The sequence below is a fragment of the Mesocricetus auratus genome, unplaced genomic scaffold (genome assembly GCF_017639785.1).
Source record: "Mesocricetus auratus isolate SY011 unplaced genomic scaffold, BCM_Maur_2.0 Super-Scaffold_100015, whole genome shotgun sequence".
Taxonomy (NCBI): Eukaryota; Metazoa; Chordata; class Mammalia; order Rodentia; family Cricetidae; genus Mesocricetus; species Mesocricetus auratus.
In genome coordinates, this window is record NW_024429198.1 from 63,162,434 (window position 1) to 63,183,612 (window position 21,179).

At 47.0% G+C, this 21,179-nt stretch overlaps 1 protein-coding gene across 3 annotated transcripts in view; it reads right to left on the minus strand.

Moving 5' to 3' along the window:
• Epb41l4a (erythrocyte membrane protein band 4.1 like 4A) overlaps window positions 1–21,179 on the minus strand; it is a 192,189-nt gene that overhangs the window by 80,010 nt on the left and 91,000 nt on the right. For all 3 annotated transcript variants that reach the window (XM_040758055.1, XM_040758052.1, XM_040758054.1), the window contains one exon: window positions 6,316–6,367. In XM_040758055.1, coding sequence (XP_040613989.1) covers window positions 6,316–6,367 — 52 coding nt within the window. The remainder of the gene's footprint in view (window positions 1–6,315; window positions 6,368–21,179) is intronic.

Consider the following 21,179-nt stretch of genomic DNA (forward strand, 5'->3'; position numbering starts at 1 on the left):
ATTATATTTTAAGCTTTACATTCTCACATCAATAATATTAATACTACAATTTGCCTTCAGGTGCATGGTGTATCCACTGAATAACATGCGTGTGTGTGTGTGTGTGTATGTGTGTGTGTGTGGTGTGTGTTTGAGTCAGGGTCTTTATGTAATTCTGAGTGGCTTGACTGGGACTGGCCATGTAGTTCAGGATGGCCTTGAACGCACAGAGATCCACCTGCCTCTGTATCCCCAGCATTGGGATTAAAATGCCCAGTTTATATATGCTCTTTAAAAAAACCATTGATGATTTTGAATTTAAACTGTTTGCTAAAAATGAAAGGTTCTTTACTTGGGGGAAAGATAGAATTAGGGGCTGGGGAGACGCCTCGGTGGGTAAGAGTACTTGCTGTACATACAGGAGGATCTGAGTTCAAATCCCAATTTCAGTGCAAAACTCTGGGTGGGCCGCACACGTTTCCGTGGCCCCAGCACTGTTTCTGGGGCTTTCTGACGGCCAGTGTAGCCCCTGGTTCCATTCGGGTCCTGTCTCAAGATAACACAGCAGGGACGACAGAGCAGGACCCCTGACACCCTCTTCTGGCCTCTGCATGTAGGTGTATGCATCCACACGTACACACACGCAGACACGCTCATTCACATGCACACACACACATCCACATACGCACACACACATGTGCACACACATATTCACATGCACACACATAATTGCATTTATAAAACACTTCTAAAGATCCAAGAACACAAAGGCATGAGTTGAAGACTAGTGAAAGCAGAAAATGAATTCTACGTGCCATGTTCATCCACACATAAACACGGAACATACTTAAGGCCTCAAATGCCACAGTGTTACTGGTTCTTACATCTGACTTTGACCATCTATGTACAATTTTTATCAATTTATAGTTTCCTGTTATTTATTGTTGAGGGAAGGGGGCAGAGGTTCTTTTCATTGCCGAGAATGCCTATTGAGAAATAAATAATCTTTTAAAGCCATCCACTTTTAGACATGAATCAGGGGGAGTGCCAGCATACAATCCCACTGCCAGAGAGTCTGGGAAACAGAACCTTCCTCCAGCAACTGATGAAAGAGGCAGATACCCACAGACAAACACTGAACTGAACTAGAATCCAGTGTCAGAAAGAGAGAACTGATGGGCAAAGGTGTTAAGACTGGGCTGGTTTAACCCACAGAAACAGTTGACCTGAACAAGGGGGGAGCTCTTGAACTCCAGATTGATGGCTGTGTGGAAAGCATGGGTCTGACCCAGACCCCATGAATGTGGATGTCAGTGAGGTGGCCTAGGTAATCTATGGGGCCTTAGGTAGTATTTATCCCTGGCGTACAAATAGACTTTGAGTGCCCATGCCACAATATGGGAGGCTCTCTCAGCCTGGACTCTTGGGGGAGGGCCTAGGCCCTGTCCTGGATGAAATGACAGTCACTGGAGATCCATCATGGAGGGCCTCACCCTCTCTGGGGATCAGAGTGGAGATTGAGTGGGGGACTGGGGGGCCTGGGGGTCAGGGTGGGGGAGGAGGGGAGAGAGAGGGAGCTGGGATTGATATGTGAAACAAGATTGTTTCTAACCTAAATAAAAAATAAATAAAGCCATCTACACATCACGTCAACTGTCAAGAAGAAGCTTTTCTAGACTTCTCTGCAAAAGGCTGTAGACACGCTGACAGGCAGAGGAGCCTGTGTCAGTGAGCCACGCCAAGGGACGATGGACCAGCCCAGCACGTTCAAACGGGTGGAGTTCTGCATGTGCTGGTGTGCAGAGGGTTGCCAGTCTACAGTCCGGACACCTCGTGGGCTAAAAAGTTTATATATGCTGTTTGTCCCGGGAAAAATACACAAGGAAGTATAAACTGTGGCAAATGCTGGGAGGTAGCCATATGCTGTAGATTGAGCAGCTAAAACTTTTATAATCCTGCGCATTCCTTAAGAAAAATGACCATCTTCTGGTTGTGAGCCTAGCATTTAATGGCTGAGCCATCTCTCCTGACCAGACTGATAGCTGGGAAATCAGCATAGGACTCACCTAGACCCTCTCTCTGCACATTGGGCATCAGTTGGGAGGTCCGGGCAATCAATCTATGGGCCCTCTGGTAGTGGATCAATATTTAACCCTAGTATATGAATGGACTTTGGGAGCCCATTCCACATAGAGGGATATTCTCTCAGCCTAGACACACAGGGGAGGGCCTAGGCCCTGCTCCAAATGATGTGACAGACTTTGATGATTCCCCCATGGAAGGCCTCACCCTCCCTGGGAAGCTGAAAGGGGATGGGATAGGGTATTGGTGGTGGCCGGGGTAGGAGGGGAGGGAGAGGGAACTGGGATTGACATGTGAAACAAGCTTGTTTCTAATTTAAATAAAAAAAGAAAAAATACAAAAAAAAGAATAACCAGGCAAGTCATGTGATAGCACAGTATCCGCTGGACTCTTAAACTATTCTAATTTTAAAGTTCAGTTAGTTTATGTGTATGCATGTTTGTCTGCACATACGTATGCACACCACACGGGTGTCTGTCACCAGCAGAGGTCAGAAGAAGGGGTCAGACCCCTGGACTAGGACTATTGTGAGCTGCTGTGTGGGTGCCAAGAATTACACCTCTGTAAGGACAGCCAGTGAGTGCTCTTAGCCACTGAACCATCTCTCCAGACCCAAGAGGGACTCTAAACAGAAAAATAAGGCACGTGTACGCGGAAAAAGATACTTCCTGTCCATCTGCCACGCACAGGAGAGCTAAATCTGCATATGACAAAAAAATTAAAAATCCAGAAACAAAAGCCTGGAGCTGCATTTGCATGGGTAACTGTAAGGCAGTCAGCGCCCTGTGCAGGAGTATGAAGGTTCCCTGGGCACTGTTATGCCGCGGCATGCCGTTCCTAAAAAGGTTTCTTATTTCAGAGTGAATGGATGTGGTCTGCACTCAAAGCCTTGAACTTCCAAGCTGGCAGTAGTTATTAGTTGATCTAACATGCTTTGTTTTTGTCTTGAAGCAAGGCCTCACGCAGCTCAGGCTAGCTAGCCTCAAACCTGCTTGCTATACAGCTGAGGGTGATCCGGAGGCCTGACCCTCCTGACTCCACCTCCCAACCTGCCACATCCTTTATTTTAAAGGGCTTTTTACTCGGTGCTCCAACTGACTGTCAGTGATGCCACTGATTATTTCTCCAGAGGTTCTGCCCCGCAAACGCAAAGTCATGCCCTGTGCCGGGGTGAAAACAGCTGACACCACGTAATCGATACCAAGGACACTCTAATCTACTTCCATTTCTAGTTAAATAAGTGACGTCATAACTTAAATGCTGGGTGAAAGAAACAAGTCAGATCAAGCAATGAAGACACAGCCAATTTATAATAATTTATAACACACACGCCGTGTTATTGGCTATTACCACACACTCACACACGCTCTGTACTCTCCCGAAGCCCCCGCTAACTGCACACACAGGACATCCAGAGCAAGCCCACGCCTCTCCCTTCATCTGGGCCTGCCTGAGTTACTTCTTACCACTTAGTGACTTTTTTTTTATCTACATTTTAAAACCTTTGCTCTAATGTCCTATCAGCACTCCGTATATTTGGCTTTCATGCGTATTCAGTCACTGTTTGTGCCTCTGACAAGCAAACCCCTCCACACAGACACCAGGGAGGCAAGACTATTAACTACTCAGAAGAGACGGGAAGTCCACTGAAGGCTGAGGGTCCGTGTCAATCAAGCTCTGCCCGCGGCCGGAGGCGGCTGGGGTCTCATCTAGTGGGGCAGGGCGGAGGCGGCAGAGCTTGTGGGGCAGGGCGGAGGCGTGTGCAGCTACGGGGCACATAAAGAGAAGAGGTATTCTGCAGACTCGAGCGCTACTTTCGTCCCGTGGACCGTGACAGATGACCCCTATTCATCCAGCACAGACGTTTCATCAGTGTCTGGTCATGGGCAGCTAAGCAGAAGCTTGAAAAATGCACAATGGAAACCACTCAGCTTGAGTTCATTTTCTTTACGGGCCTTGGCCTTTCCCACCGGCACACAGAGGGGCTTGCGTTACTTCATATTGCCCAGGGCGGTGGTGCGTCCTTTAATCCCGGCACTCAGGAGGCAGAGACGGGTGCGTCTCTGTGAGTTCAAGACCAGCCTGGCACATGGTAAGTTCCAAGTCAGGTAGGGATATATTTGTTTGAGACCCAACAACAAAAAATCACGATGGATATTTCAGTCTTGGCCACAGTCTGGAAAACACCACAAAGCAGGCGAGAGTCCGAGGAGTTGCGCAACTTGTCTGAAACCACAGGGATGAGACAAAGCTGACCCGTGCCTAGTATTTGGTGCTGTGTGGGCACTGTCTTCTACAGTCTGGGAAAACAGACCTGTGGCGCAAACTCTCAACTGGAGCCTGGTGGAGAAATCTACGGCCCTAGAAATGCCATTTATATGCAAGAATACTTCCAGCCAGACATTTTCTGACTACAAAAATGAGATGGTGACAAAGCAAACCCCTAACTTAGCAGAATCTGGAATCCATCCACTCAGTGGGATTAAGAAGCCCTTAACTGAACCTAAAATCATTTTGTTTGACCAGAAAAGAATATAGGAGCCAGACACTGGGACTTCCCCAATCTACCTTTCATGGTGCCTTAATGATAACAATGAGTTTCTGCTTAGTTTAGGGCAAGTAACTCCAGATTTACCTATGAGAATCCTGGCGACTAGAAATGGCTACCATTTGTATGGCTATTCATACTGACTATACTGCTTTCCTTCATTATAAAACAATTCATGAGATAAAATAAGAAGTCTCCCACGACACATTTCTTCAGATGAGATTGTGTTTTATGCACACATCGAGCGTTTAACGTTACTGCATTTGGAAAAAAAAATATTGCTTCTTACAATGCTGCTGACCTAAGTTGAGCATGCTTTAAAATTTTGCCTTAAAACATTTTGAAAGGCTTACTTCTTTTTGTGTGTACACGTGTTTTGCCTGCATGTATGCCCGTGTACCACATGTATGTCTGGTGTCCAGGAGGCCAGCAGGCACCACTGGATCTTCTAGAATTGGGGTTGCACGGGTTATGAGCTATCACGTGGGTTCTGGGAATCAAACCTGGGTCCTCCTGGAAGAGCAGACAGTGCTCTGATCGCTGTGCCATCTCTCCAGCCCCTGTGTTTGTCTGCTCGTTTTTGAAACAAGGACTGATTCTGTAGTCCAGGCTGGCCTGGAACCAGTATGTAGCCGAATCGACTTCTTGCAATCCCCCTGCCTCAGCCTCTATATTACTAGGATTACGGGTATGGACCACTGTGCCCCACGAAAACATTTACATTTTTATTACAAGTTTATTTTAAAATATTTACTCCTGAATTTTTCCCTGAGTTTCTGAAAGTTATTTTTTTAATTGGTTCCAATGGGCCAGAGCTGTAATTTATAAACTTTTTCTACAAGATAGAAAGCCAGAGATGACAGCAATGATGCCGGTGTAGAGAGAATCTGTACTGGCTCCTGAGGGTCCTGCAGTTCTGGGTTCCTGCTCCCTCCTGAGGTGTGGCTGCATTCCTGGGATCCATGAACGTTCACACAGCCCATGTGACCACAGAGAAAGGGCAGCAGGCATGGGAGCCATGGGACCTAAAGGAGAAGGGTCCAGTAGGTTCAGATCGGCCGTCAGTCCCCATTTGGACAAAATGACTCACTGGCTACAGAGGTCAGTCTGGGATAAGGAAAAATCATGCAGACAACGAGAGTTACCGAAACGTGAATTATGTAATGTCGGCCAATTACACACAAAGAGCTTCAAGTTTTTAACTTATGTAATTTTACCACAAAAATTTGTAAAGGGTTATTCTTTTGCACACCTAAGTTTGCGCGTGTGTTTGCAAATAAAAGCTTGGGTATGGGTATTGAGATTAAAGAATATGTATTTAATTACACCAACTCCCCTAATTAATTCGCTTTAATCATTCCAAAGGCTCACCTCTGACAACGAATGACCTCTCTCCCCAAAGTCACAGAATCCTTTCCTGTCACATGCCCTGAGGCATGACAACAAAACACTCCATAACTCAGGAATAAACTCTTTCCCCTCTCTCTCGGAAAAGTCACAGCTGAAAAACCGAGAGAGGGTGTTTGGACACATGTGGTAGCCGTAGTAAGCTGATTAAATCGGCCCCACCCGAGTGTGGAGAGTCTCACAGCAAGCCAAGCACCAACTCCCTGGCCCTACTGTCCCCTCACCGGTACTAAACCAATCACAGACGATTCACCATGCCCAAGTCATCCTCCCCCGAAGTACAAAAATTAAATACCTACTGTTGATTAGCTCCTTGTGTTCTGCAAGAGTCTTCGCTGGATCCAGCCAGTACTGCGAGACAGAAAAGGGACAATGACAGAGTTAGAGGCTTTTCGGCCACCTTTGCATGAGGGGTATTTCTGAAGCATCACTAAAATGCCATTTAAACATGGGCAAGCAAACACTCAGGCATCACGTCCCATCTGCAAGCACACTAGGGAACGTTCTGTAGCTAGAACGTTAAAGACAGAGAAGGGTGTTCTCGGCTGGCATCCAGGGAGAGGGGCAGGGCAGCAATTTTTCCTCAGCTGCACTGTGCTCACTGAAGGGCAGGTGGCTCCAGGCATTTTACAAGTGAGTTGCATTACCTGGAAGACAGTGGTCACTAAGGAGACCCTCCAAGTGTCTTTCCAAAAATCCTCCTCGATAGCCCTCTGAGTCATGTTTTCCCATCAAATGTCCTCCAACCTCTGCACTAGCTGCCCCGTACCCTGTGACAATTGCTACTAGGTATTAGGAAGAAAGCAACCAAATTAGCTCAAATCGTCATTCAGGATCCAAGAGGGGGAGTCCAGCTCAGGTGAGGATCTGAGTCCTAGGGCACAGCCATGGGCATGTCTACCTGGATCTCCCTGCCATCTCCGTGCAACAGGGGCAAAGAATGGAAAAACTCTGCATGGCCCCCCAGGGTCTCTGTGCCGATCAGAGTAACTCACACGAAGCCTCTAGCTGGCTCCCCCACAGCTATGCCACAGCCATCTTTACTAAGGTGTGAGGCTCACTCTGGGTAACTGGCTTTAGCCCATGTAAGGTATTTGCTTATTAACTCCAATTAACCCTTAATGAATGGAATTGCAGGCAGGGGTTGGGAGTTCTTGGCCCTGCAGACAGCTTTTCCTTCTTTTGCCCGTGAAACAAGACTCAGCGAAAGAAGCAAGCCTCCAGCCTCGGCTCTCCATCTGCAAGGGAAGCCACAGATGCAGAGAGGGGTCTCCCGGGAGGTGCTGAGGGGCCCGTGGGGGCAAAAGGATGGAGCTCTCTGTCATTTACCCTAGACAAACGCAGAGGACCCACACGCACAGCCAGGAGCCACCTACATTTGCCTAAGTAAGGCACCGTTCTCACAGCAAGGGGGTAGGGGGTGCTGACACCCTTCAAACATGGCGAAGGAATTCCTATCACTTCCACGTTAACCCCAAAGAGATCTGAACTCAGTCGGTCGAGTCCCCCCACATAATATTCGGGAGAGAATCAGGGGCTACGAGGAAAGTCTAGGAGAACCTACCCACCAGTGCCCCCTTTCCTTCCCTTGGGCAACCCGTTATTATAAACGGGGGTTCTAACATGTTATGCAATCCCCTTACCCTTCTGTTTCAAATGATGTGTGATAAGGTTCATACTAGGTGCCCTGGTAAGTCATGTTACGGGGGGCGGGGACACCAGCCTCAATTCATCTGCACCCATTTGCCACTGTCTCTCAAGGTAGTTCTACTTCTCCAAGAATTTCACAAAGTAACCAAACAACACACAAGCTGCCCAGCTTCAAACAGAAGAGGTATTTGAATCGGCGGCTGTAACTGGGGAAGGGCTGTGGAGCCCACAATGACCAGAGGCGGCTTTGGCGCTGAAACATGGTTCACGGGGAAACGTTGTGCTCGCTGTGTGGAGCAAAGTCAACCCGCTTGCTGCAGACTCATCCTCCTTTGTATCCGGAGCTAAGGACTCTTCCCCACTTTGTACATGGAAACATAAGTTTCTTTCCTTGGGTGTTAAGGGGAAGAGGCTTGAGGCTGGGGAGATGGCTCAAAGGATGACAGCGATTGCTGTGCCAGCCTGGCCACCGAGGGCGACACATGCAGCACGGCCCATGTCCACGCTCACGAACTCACATCACGCTCATGCTTGCAAATGCACACGCATGGGAGATGAGTAGCAAAATCTATTTTTAAAAGATTTAAGGCCGGCGTTGGTGGCGCACGCCTTTAATCCCAGCACTTGGGAGGCAGAGGCAGGCGGATCTCTGTGAGTTCGAGGCCAGCCTGGTCTACAGAGCGAGTTCCAGGATGACCTCCAAATCAACACAGAGAAACCCTGTCTCGGAAAAAAAAAAATTAAGTATGCCTATGTATTTCAGAGGGAAAACTAAAGAAACACAAGCACCCACTTGACAGTTGATTAGGTTTCTTCTGCTACATAACAAACTGTCACCCCCAAGAAGCAAGGCTTAAAACAAGACGCATTTGTTATCATAGAGCTCTGCAGCTCAGTGGCTCTCTTCTCCCTGGCTAGCACCAGGCTGGGCTTAAGACGTCATCAATGGGTGGCGACCCATCCATAGAGCCCGTAAGAGAGACTTCTGGAGGCAGATGGCCCTTAGAGGTTCTTCCCATCTTCCCCAGAGGTCAAAGCTGGTCCAAACACTGGGTTTTAGTTTTAGGACTTACACACAAAGAGTGCCAAAGAGGAATGGATGGGAGGGGGAGGGGGACTGAAACCATAAGGAGCCAATGAGAGCGGAGTTTCTAAACTTCCTCTTCTACAACGATCCCTAAGTGTCTAATTTTATAGTCTTCAGTTCCAGGCATTTTGGGTAATAAACTGCTTCCTAACGTTTATTTTTGCTTGGTACACAAGAACATAAAAGCGGTCTATGCTAATGGTGCACCATGGAACTCAGTCTGTGTATACACTGCATCATTTTCTGTTTTTTTTTTTTTTCTGTCTCCAGAAAAGAAAGCAGAGAAGAAGCTTTTGTCTTGAAGGGATAGGAAAGAATTCTTGGTGTATCAAACAAAGCACATTAATAATAATCTGTATAATTTAACCTCTTTCCATGAGAATGATTAAGTTTTTATGTAAAAAAGCACAATGAAGTCCCTGCGATGAGACAGAAATTACAGTTTTGTGCAAAGCAAAGAAAAGCAAGACACAGTCAAAGGCCCTTCAATCAGCTCCCTGCACATCAGATATGCTAACTACGCATCCATCCCGAGCTTGCCAGGCACAGATCTCATTTTATCAAAATGGAAGGCAGAGGTGACGGCGGTCAGACAATGATAAATGCTCCAGAACATAAATAATAAACACAATCTACCAGGTTCCACAGGCCGACGTCCTGAAATGCAAAATCCACTTATGCTCAACCAAGGGAAAGATATGACCTTGGAACCAGAGCATCCTCAGTGTGACGGTGCCATCGCCACTCACTACCAAGAAGCAGTCAAACACAGCACATGTACGGTCACACCGAGTACACAAGACTGCTGCTCATACCCAGAGGAAAAAAGACACAGAAAGTTGCCACTGAGTGTAATGTCGCCATCTTAAGGTTCTGGGGGTAGGCTTTAAGCTATTTAACATGTACAGAACACTTCTCTAGTGACACCTTTTGTTTTTGTTTTTTTTCATTTATTATTATTATTATTATTTTCATTTTAAATAGCTTGTTTTACATGTCAATCCCAGTTCCCTCTCCCTCCCCTCCTCCCGCAGCCCCCCCCCCAGCCTCCCACCCTATTGCCATTTCCTTCCACACAGGAGATATCCAGAGTCTGTCATTTCACTCAGGGCGGGGTCCAGGCACTTCCCTAAGAGTCCAGGCCGAGAGAGCATCCCTCTTTGTGTTATGGACACACGATGTCTGTTTGCATGCCAGGGATAAACACTGATCCACTGCTCAGGGCCCCATAGGTAGCCCAGAACTCCTCACTGACTCTCACACTCAGGGGGTCTGGATCAGTCCCATGCTGGCCTCCCAGCTGTCAGTCTGGGGTCCAAGAGCTCCCCCTTGTTCAGATCGGCTGTCTCTGCTGGTTCCGCCAGCCCATTCTTTGCCCATTTGCTCATCGCTCCTCTCTCTCTGTAGTGACACCTTTTGTATGTCACACCAGGCACTGTCCTGGGAAGCAAGACGAAACTCTAACATCGAGGTACTTAGAGCCTATCTAGTGACATGCAGCTGTAGAATTATAATACAGCATGCAGAACTGTGCGTAAAGTGAGTACATGCATGATACAATTACACACAAGGGAAATGCAAAAAGACTATGCTAGGAAAAAAACACTGAACAGTATGTTCATGAGAAAATGCTCAAGATTGATGTATGGAGGAAAAAAGAACCTCGTATTGTTATAAAATACTAGTCAATTGCCTCAAGTGCCTGTGTGTCTGTCTGTGTGTGCCTGTCTGTGTGTCTCTGTGCCTGTGTGTGTCTGTGCCTGTGTGTGTGTGTCTGTGCCTGTGTGTGTGTGTCTGCAGTGTGCACATGTATGTACATATGGTGTGCACATGTGTGTGTGGTGTGCACATGTGTCTGTGTGTGTCTGTGATGTGCACATGTGTCTGTGACTGTGTGTCTGTGGTATGCACGTGTATGTGTGTATGGTGTGCACATGTGTGTGTGGTGTGCACATGTGTCTGTGTGTCTGTGTGTCTATAGTGTGCACATGTATGTGTGTATGGTATGCACATGTGTGTGGTATGTACATGTGTCTGTGTGTGGCTGTGTGTGTGTGGCTGTGATGTGCACATGTATGTGTGTATGGTGTGCACATGTGTGTGTGGTGTGCACATGTGTCTGTGTGTGTGTCTAGGACTAGGAGTCGAGGAGGATTCTGGGAAACCTAGTGAAAGGATTTGTAGTGATGTAATCCCTGGAGGAGAGAACACAAGTCTGGCGTTCTCAGAAAGATAAGTCCTTTATATTGGCGATTATGGGTCAATGATTAAGTCAGAGCTAGCTGATTAGAAACCATAGCAAACGACCAACAGCTTCATAATTAATATAGCGTCTTGTGTGTTATTTGGGGGCTGAAAGCAACAACAGGACCCAGGCTGCGGGCAGGAAGACTAAACGCTAAGTGTGTGTGTGTGTGTGTGTGTGTGTGTGTGTGTGTGTGTCTGTCTGTCTGTCTGCCTGTCTGCCTGTCTGTCTGTGTGGTGCACACACGTGTCTGTGTCTGTGTGGATGCATGTGGAGTACAGAGGTCCGTATTAGATGTCCTTCTCAGCTCTTCCTCCGATTCTTACATGTTTCATATGAAATTTTCACTGAGAATCTCATACATGCATACATGTATTTTGCTCATATCCCTTTCTAACCCTCCCCCTTGACTTCCCGGACCCACCCACACCTCCTCCCAACTTTGTGTCCCGCCCTACACCTTGAGACAGCCTCTCACTGGGCCTGGAGGTCATTAACGTGGTTAGGCTGGTTGGCCACTGAACTCTTCCCAGTACTTACGTAAGTGCTGGGGACCCCAACTCAGGTCCCCTGCTTGCACCTCAGACACTTTACCGATGGACATGTCCCCCTGGCCCTCCTCAGCTGCCGCTCAAGCAAGCGAACCTGCTTGTAAGTGATGACACAGTCCTTTGCGAGGGAGCACCGTATTGAGATTGGTGCCGCCCGATAGCTAAGGCATCAGTATTCTCGAAGCGTGCTGTAGCTTGAAGACTGTCCTCTCCCAACACTCATGATGAAACCCAGTCCCCAGTGTAACAGTGCTGAGCGTGTGACCTTTGAGAGATGATTAGCTCCGGAGGTGCCACCCTCCTGGAGGCATTAATGCTGCTTTCCTGGGGACGGATCACTCACGGGAGGAGGGCTGTTATGAAGCAAGGTTCCTCTCCCTGTTTTGTCCCTTCCTCTTGCTCAACACAGCACGAGGCCTCGTCAGATGCACCTGCCTCATCTTGGATGGCTAGCCCCTTGGACCATACGCCAAACTAAACCAATTTGGTATCATGGCAACAAAAACCAGGCTGGTCAATAACTTTTAGGAAGAAGGGAGGGAGGGGGAGGCTTAGTCTACTTATTCTAGTCCTTTCACCTGCATGGAGTGAGAGGGAAAAGATAAACACAGATTCCAGGGTCACGCTGTGTTGGGGAAGTCTTATGTCAATAAAGCACTGTTGGGCCAATAGGAATCTAGATAGGTGGGACTAGGAGTCCAGGAGAACTCTGGGAAGGAGAAACACAGAGAGTCGAGATGTAACGCCATGGGGTAGGAAGCCCAGAACTATTCTCTGGTAAGAGAAATACTTAGATTAACAATTATGGGGTAATTACTTAAGTCAGAGCTAGCCAGTAAGAAACAAGCAAGGCCAACAGCTTCATAATTAATATAGCCTCCTGTCTGTTTATTTGGGACTGATGCGGCTCTAGAACCAGGCTGGCAGGAAGGCTTCTCTTAAGGAAAAAGCTTCTCTTTACAACGCTGTGTGATGCTGACAATGAGGGTGTGGCGTTTCTGGACTGGGCTTGGGTGTGCTGCCATATTGCCTTTGCAGATAGTCCCAAGGAGAAACAGCCTGCATTCTCTAGAAAATATCCCAGACAGGCAGTAACTCTCCCATCTTCTTTCCTCTCTGTTTTAAAGCCCTCTCTTTGGTGGATATGTAAATTAGCAAACTGGACGAGATCCTACTCTGTACAAAAACAGCGGTGAGTCAAGACACACCTTTCTGCCTCACCCCCATTCCATGCAGCCAGCTTATTAACATGAGCCCCAAACACCCAGCGACTCAGGAGGCATGGCCACTGTCCTCCCTGCTCTCAGTCTGTCCCCAGGATATAGGAGGCAAGCAGTTAGGTATCCTTCCCTCCCTGACCTGTCAATCTTAATAACAGCACTGGCGTAACTAGGAGGAAAATGACAGAGCCTACTCCATCTCTGGCACTCTTGGCTAAACGCCCTGGGCTTCTTTCATCCGCCTTGGCTGGCAATGTCACAATTTCATCAGTTTTCTAGGTGGTGACAGTCTCAGAATTAAAATTTTAAATTCTATCATACTGTCCACTAAGTCAATATCCTAACCTTCAAAATATATATTCGGTTCATGGCGTAACCACTGCTAACTGTTCAATTTGAAGTTTCCTTGGAGTTCTCATAGCATAATGATCCCTTCACAGTTTAAACAAAGAACAGGCCGCGTGCAACAACAACAACAAAAAAAGCCTTGCCGTACCTTGGGTGGTGGTGAATGCAGACTTGCAACTGATCTGGTGCTTAGTCCTAAAAAGGACATCTGTATCACCCCTGTGAGGCTCAGAGCCATCACAAAAGAGGTGAAGAGACCATGAGCACCATAGGAGGAGACGTGACCACGGCCGGGCTACTACATTCATGAACTCGCTGCAGTGTAGGGAGCCGCGCATGTCGCCATTTTCATCACGCATGGAAGACGGGGTCTCGAGGCCCCAGTCACCCCTCACTGAAGGGGCAGGCAGCTAATGGCTCCTAGAGATGGGTAAACCATTTTCGTCAGTGGTGCAGACGCTGACAAACTGTCCTCGTTGCAGTAAGAGGCCTCCCACTCACGCAAGCAACCACAGTGAACTCACTGGGTCACACACGCAAGATCAGAGGAGGAGCCGGCTTGTTGGGACGAATGTTTTCAAAGGTAGAGGGGAAGGGGATGAGAAAGAACACTAGTGGGTGGAAATGGCCAAAGCCCACTATATACATATCTCTACTGCATCTGTTTTACAACGGGTGTAATGGTGATTCCTTTAAGAACGTAGGAACGGCCTGCACAGTGGCACGTGACTTTAATCCCAGCACTCAAGAGGAAGAGGTCAGCCAGGTCTACATAGTGAGTTTTGTCTCAAAAAACAAACAACAAAAGAGCTTTAAAAAACGCTACGTAGTTTAAGAATACTACCTTTATGTGGGGTTTTTTTTTTTTTTTTTTTTTGGTTTTACGAGACAGGGTTTCTCTGTATTGTTTTGGAGGCTGTCGGTCCAGTCCGGCCTCGAACTCACAGATATCCGCCTGCCTCTGCCTCCGGAGTGCTGGGATTAAAGGCGTGCGCCACCACTGCCTGGCTGCGTTTATATTTTCTAATGCTTTCTTTGTCCTTTCCTTGTTCTGGGAATTAAAAATTTAGTGTCTCAGATATGCTTCACAAACTCTACCACTGAGCTACATTCCCAGCCTTTTTTTTTTTTTACTTCTGATTTTGAAACAAATGTCACTAAGTTGCCTGGTCTAGCCTTGCACTCACTCTGTATATAGTCCAGGCTGGCCTTGAGCTTATGAGTCTTCTACCTCAGCCTTCCAAGCAGTTGCGACTATAGACCTAGGCCACCAGGCCGCCTGAGTCCTGCTTTCTGCAAACAAAGAATTACCACACACATTTTTTGTTGTTGTTGCTTAAAATAACAAAACAATTCCTTGATTTAAGAAGTCAAAAGAGAGTCTGAGTCACAACAGCCACAAAGACCTCAAAAAAAAAAAAAAAAAAGATAGGTCGCCGTTGGGATTTAGGACTCAAATATAGTTCACACTTGCCCTCCAAGAAGTCCAGGGCTGTGTCAACAGCTATTCATTCTCTTCTCATTGCCTCTGGGTACAGATCCCAGGCCCTCCAAGCAACATTAATAGATTATGACTCTAAGTTGCTCCTTGGTACAGAGGAACGAAGCCTGAGGACCATGCTGAGCAATCTCTCAGCAAGGACCAAAACAACGGGCTGCCATTGGAACCATCTGCCCAGAAGGAGGGAGCTCCACTGTTGAGCAGAGCCAGGTTTTAACAAATCACCATCAGCTCCTCGTAAAGTGCTCCTGCCCCTGTCACTTTCACCCTGGACCCTGGCACCACGCTGAGGATTAAAGAAATAACAAGGACTTGTTGAATTTAATTACGTCATTTCAACGGCTGTCACATGCCAAGTACTACTGAAGATGTCACAGGGATCTACTCATTTACTCTCCTAATACATAAACTATAGGCTAAGTAAACTACCACAGCCACCACTTAGAAACGAAGAAGAAAACGCTGAGTAGTTAACTTGTCCAACAGCGTAGACCAGTTTGCTCTAAGAACTGATGTCCCACTCTCTGGAAGTGTTTTAGTGATAACACAAAACCCTAATTCCAAGATTCTACTCTCAGCGACCAACCCTATTTCCTCAGCCCACTCCTTTATCAACCGGAACCCAGAGAGACATCACTGACCCCAGTAGCTTTCCACTCACTTCCTCTGCCCCTCAGTCTGTCCTCACATGCTTCATGAGCCACGACAATCATGCACTTGTAAGCGTCTTCAAGTCCTTACGCATCCTTCCCTCTGTAATGTCCGCCGGGTGGGAACACGGAGTTAACTGTTGACCTTGTCTTCTTCTGCAGACACCCAACAGTTGCACACAACCGAAGGCTCAGACTGCACAACATCAGGATATTAGGGAATTTTGTGAATTAATTCATTTTTTGTTATCATGGCCAAATACCTGAACCAATCAATTCAGGGGAGGAGCGAGTTCAGAGAAGCATGCGTTTAAAGGCACACATGGAGGTGTATCACTCTGCAGTGCAGGACCATGGGGCGATGGCTTGTTACAATCTCCAGTAATCAGGAAGCAAAGAGAGCTCTGGTCTGAACACTATGAGCTGTAACTGCAAAGGTCTGCCCCGCCCTCCAGCAACCCACCCACCTAGGACCTATCCCCTAAAAGTCCATTCAAAATGAACTTCTCAGCGGACGAACCCATCACTGAAATCAACGCCTTCACAACCTACTCACATCTTAGCTATGTCATCAGATGGGGAGCAAGTCTTTAACACATGGGCCTTTGGGGAGACACTTCACATCTAAGCCAAGCTGTGTATCGCTTTAAACTGTCATGTCAAACAGGATCCCACTACATCTTATTCTCTCTGCCCGGACAACCCCTGGTCACTCTCTCTGCCGTCCTCAAAACCCAACAACATCTCTTCTGCCTTCCGAGCTTCTCAGTTGATGACCTTGGTTATTTCACTGAGGAACTAAAGCGATCAGAATGGTCTCCACCCCACCCACCCACCTGCCTACATGTGGGCTGTGCTCTGCCCCCTCCTGTTACCTTAGAGACACAACCACGTAAAGCTCAAGGTGATGTTTTGTTTGTGACATCACCCTCATCATGGGAGGGACAGACAGACAGACAGATATTAAATTCAGGGTCTTGTACGAGCTAGGCAAGCATTCTACCACCAAATTACACAGCCAGTCCTTTGCTTTTGGAGCTGAGTCTCACTGTGAAGCTCAGGTTGGCACTGACCTTCTTATTCTCCTGCCTCAACGCCCCCCCCACAAAGATGCTATAATTACAGGCACCATCCCTATGCCTAGCCAAAATAAAAGGTTTCTATAGAAATATATATTACTAATTTCTGAAAATGCCATGCTTGTAGAATATTCTGATCTTACCTACTCTTACTACTTCCCTTTAACTCCCCCAAGTCCCCAGCCTCCCTAACCTGTCCCTCTTCTGCTTGCTAACTTCACGTCCTATCATCATCATCATCATCATCCTCTTCTTCTTCATCTTCATCATCATCTTCATCTTCATCATCATCATCAACCCCTCTGAGCCAATTAGCGCTTCCCATATGTGGATGGCTTTGGGGGCGCCGTCCACCAGGGCATGTGTAACACCCAGCAGTAGACACACCCAAAGAGAAATGACCCTGTCTCCCTCAGCAGGCATCCACTGCCAACAGCTCCTGACTGGGAACCTCAGACACGACCCCCTCCCAGTGAAGGAGCCAAAAGTAAAAGGCTTTTTGTCGCCTGTACCCATTTCATTTCTACTCTCTAAATCAGCGTGGGGGCGGGGGCAACACTGGTTCTTTACTCTGCCTCTCTCAACCCTCCTGAATCCACTTTAGCGCAGGCTGAACATTTCCTGACCAAAGTACTTCAGGTCAGAAATGCCTCACAGCTCAGACTGGGAGCGGGAACTGAGAGATTTATGTGATGAGACCCCCTCGGTGTAGACACAGCATTCTTTTATGTGTTTAGACACACGACCTGAAGGTAACTGCACATATTCTAAATAGCATGGTGTAGGGAACCGTTTACACTGAAGCATCAGAAAGCAAAGATGTTACTATCTCAGCCATTCATGGGGACAATATGATTTATTCCTCACTCTGAATTTATATGCCACCGATGAGTAACCACTTTCATGTACTCAACACACAAGTCCTCGATGGTAAAAACAACAGCATGCAGCAGTATCCTGGAAAGCAACATGTTTATGTGTTTACTGTAACTGGGCTGCAAAGAGTACCCCGGAATACTGCAGACACAGATTATTTCCCCACCTACTCAAAACATACACTTTCTGCATCTCAGATAGTCGGCACAGATTATTTCCCCATCTACTCAAAACATACACTTTCTGCACCTCAAATAGTTGACACAGATTATTTCCCCACCTACTCAAAACATACACTTTCTGCATCTCAACTAGTTGACACAGATTATTTCCCCACCTACTCAAAACATTCTCTTTCTGCTTCTCAAATACTCCTCTCTCTTGCTTCTCCTCCTTCCTCACTGGCCACACAACCTTTTGCTGGTTGCTTCTTAGCTTCCCAGCCAAGAAACGCCAAAATGCCAGAGGCTAACACTTCCTGACCAGAACCCCTCTCCATGTATCTACCAATACTACATCTCCCCTCCTTAGAGACTCAGACCATAGGTGTCAAAAATAGTTTCTACTCGAGCAAACTCAAACACACACACACACATACACACACACAAAGGCGCACACCACCTTCCCATCTCCATAAATGGCACGAGACTTTCTAACACTTCATACACAGGGGTATCTGTGGGAGCCTGAGGTCTCCGAGGCTGTTAAGCAGAGCAAGGAGGAGAAAGCCCTAGGAAGCAGGAAAACGGAACCTAAATTACAGAGGGTCAGAGCTTAGTGATGCTGTTGCCTGTGGCAACACAATTTTTTTTTAAAGTACCTAATGAGCTCTATGATCCTGATAGGGGGAATTCTGAGCAGACTGGAGAAAGTGCCAACGGCTTCACTTTGCTGCCTACGATGAAATTCAAGGAGAGGGAGATAAGCAAAAAGAAAAAAAATGTTGAAGGATAAAGGAAAGCCAGGACTCATGGTTCAGAACTGAAACTCTCTCATTCCCTTTCTTATCAGAGGACAACCAGTGCTACACCTAAGACATGGCTTCCAGGCAAAGGCTGAATCCAGAGGCCATCGGGAAAGCAAGATATAATTGTAAAATCCTTTACTAAGTCCTCAGAAAGATTTCACTTGAGGCTTCTCAGGCCCTTTCAAAACCACCAAAGTTTCCTTGAAGAATCCTGAGGGCGTTGTGCTCAACAGCCTTGGAGGGAGCCTATGGAACCGAACTTGGAAACTGATAGCAGCTCATGTTAGTGTTGCCTTTGTCTGAGGAAGTTGATTAACACTCAACTTGTAGGAAATCTGCAAGGGCGTTTTTCTGTTTGCTTCATAATTCTGCCCACCGAATGTGGTAGCACAAGCCTGTAATCCCAGCCAGCACCCGGGGAGACAGAGGAAGGAAGACACCAAGTTCAAGGCCCGCCTCGACTTCACAGAGATGGCGCCTACGCTAAACACACCTGCTCCCCAGCATGAGCGGAGAAGCAAAGGCAAAGAGTGTCCGCATTTCCAGCTTCATCGGGCAAAAAGCAGACTGGAACGCTACCCAGCTGCACAAATGTACAACGTGCTTACGGAATAGAGGAGAAACCCGGAGAACAGACCCCACGGTCAAGACAGCGGGGGCCATCCACACCATGAACAACTCCCAGGAACGCAAGGCCAAGAAAGAGCTACATACATGTGCCTGGCTTGATTTCACACTCCAAAATGTTGTGCTGAACCCTGTGAGCGTATTCAATTACTGCCTCCAAATTTTAAAAACAAAATGTAAAGACGATTAGAAATGTAAACACGATTGCATCCTGTTTCTCACTTTTCTACTTTTTTTTATGGTTTTCTTTACCCCCCACCACCACCTTTATAGACAGAAGAGCTAAAGCCACGCTTGGTGGCTCACATCTGTAATCCCGGGACTCGAGATGCTGAGGCAGGACTGCCATGAGTTTGAAGCCAGCCCAGGCTACAGAGAAATACATACATTTACATTTAGGGGAAAAAAAACAACGTTTGACTAAAGGATAAAATCTAGTGTTTAAAAGCATGTCTTTATGGGCTGGAGAGATGGCTCAGGGGTTAAGACACTGGTTTTTAAGGGGACTGGAGTCAGTTCCCGGCACCCACATGGAGACTCGTGACCACCTGTAACTCCTGCTCCAGGGGATCCAATGGTCCCCATCCTCATCTGGTCTCCAAGGGCAACAAGTACATGATGCAAATAGGCAAAACACTCATACCCGTAAATCTTCTAGAAATGTCTTTAAAGTTCATCAACGCTGTCATCATGGGATGCCCGGGTTCCTCTCATTTTTAAAACGTGGTTAGCCTTCCCTTCAAACGAACAGAAGACGGCGGAAGTCATAAACGACAACACAGTTGTTGTCCTCTTCCCTCTGTCCTCCTGGAGGCCCTGAAACCGGGGTGCTGTGACAAGGAAACCAGGCAACACCATGGGAAACCACCTGGCTCTCAAACGGCAGAGGTTTAATACCACGGGGCTCATCGTTGGACACAGCCCTCCCATTCTTACCGCTCATCTCCGTTTGAATCCCAAAGAGGACCCCTGGGAGCAGCCAGCAGCAGACGCCCCCCACCGCTGTAAAGTGTCAAGTCGAGAGAACTCTGCGACTCCACCTTCCGACTGCCTGTCCCTTGCTCCCCGATGTCTCCTTTCTGAGACACAGTGGCTGCCCAGGAAATATCTGCTGCTTTTCTGAAGAGAGGTGAGGGGTAGCAAGCAGAGTCCCAGGCCAGAGTAAGCCTACAACACTTCAGAATGTTAGGTAAGGAACTTCCTAAGTAGGTACCCCTCTAGAGAATATCTAGACCCCTAAAAGAAACCTGAGAAGTATCTTGCAAGGAAAAAACAAAACAAAAAAACTAAACTGTAAATCGTCATCTTTAATTCACGAGGCAAATCTCAAGCTTTATAGTGCACAGAGGCCGTCATCCGAGCAGGCGCCCGCCCAACCTGAAACAGTTCCTTCAGAGCCTCTGTCTGGAGTAGACTCTGTAACTAATAGATGACTCGGCACTTAGTGCCTGTAAAGGCCAAAATAACACGGGAAAAATCGCATAAAGCACACAACAGTAGGCTTTGGCTGTGGTGCCCCAATCGACTGATTTATTATGCTCGCAAAGGACAACATTCACAGAGAACATGGAGAACATAAGTCCCTTGTGATTGGAAACAAAGGTAAATCAAGGCTGATCTGTCAGACTTATGTCATAACTCTGCATATTGAAAAGTCTCCCGTGATGATGACATGTGGAGACCAAGCGTGGTGGTGCACATATTTAGACAAGCACATCAAGTTAGCAATCAGGCTGGGCTGCACAGAAAGACCCCACTATCATTAAGAAAGGAAAGAAAGAACCACGGCTTCCACAGTAGCTGTCAATCAAACACCAGAGATTCTATCTTTATAGCGCACACAGATTTAACCAGAGAGAAGGCAGTCCAACTTAATAAATGTTCACCTAAACAAAACCAGCACTATCCCGTTTGTATAGCTAATAAAGTACAAATTAAAGAAATTTCTCAGGTATCTGTTTCATTAGTAAAAGAATGCTTACCGTACTTCTGTACACACACACACACACACACACACACACACACACACACTTGAATGTTTCCATACTTACTGATGTTTCAATTACTCCTGATAGCCTTTCTTTGAACCTGTATCACTTTCAACTGTTTGCTTTACTCTAGTTTGGGTTTTAAAAAAATGAGAGTACTGGGTGTCATTAACCAAGAAAGAACTTTCAATAATCCAGTCCCTCCTTCTCCCTAAACCTGGAAAACAACACAGGATGGGCACAGGAAAATCATACATGCCCTGCAGAAGACACACGGGCACCTATTGTGATCAACCATCTGGGAAGAGAGAGAAAACAAAATACATCCAGAACCAGGAAAAGGATGCAAGCTCTGTCACAGAACAGACTCTAGA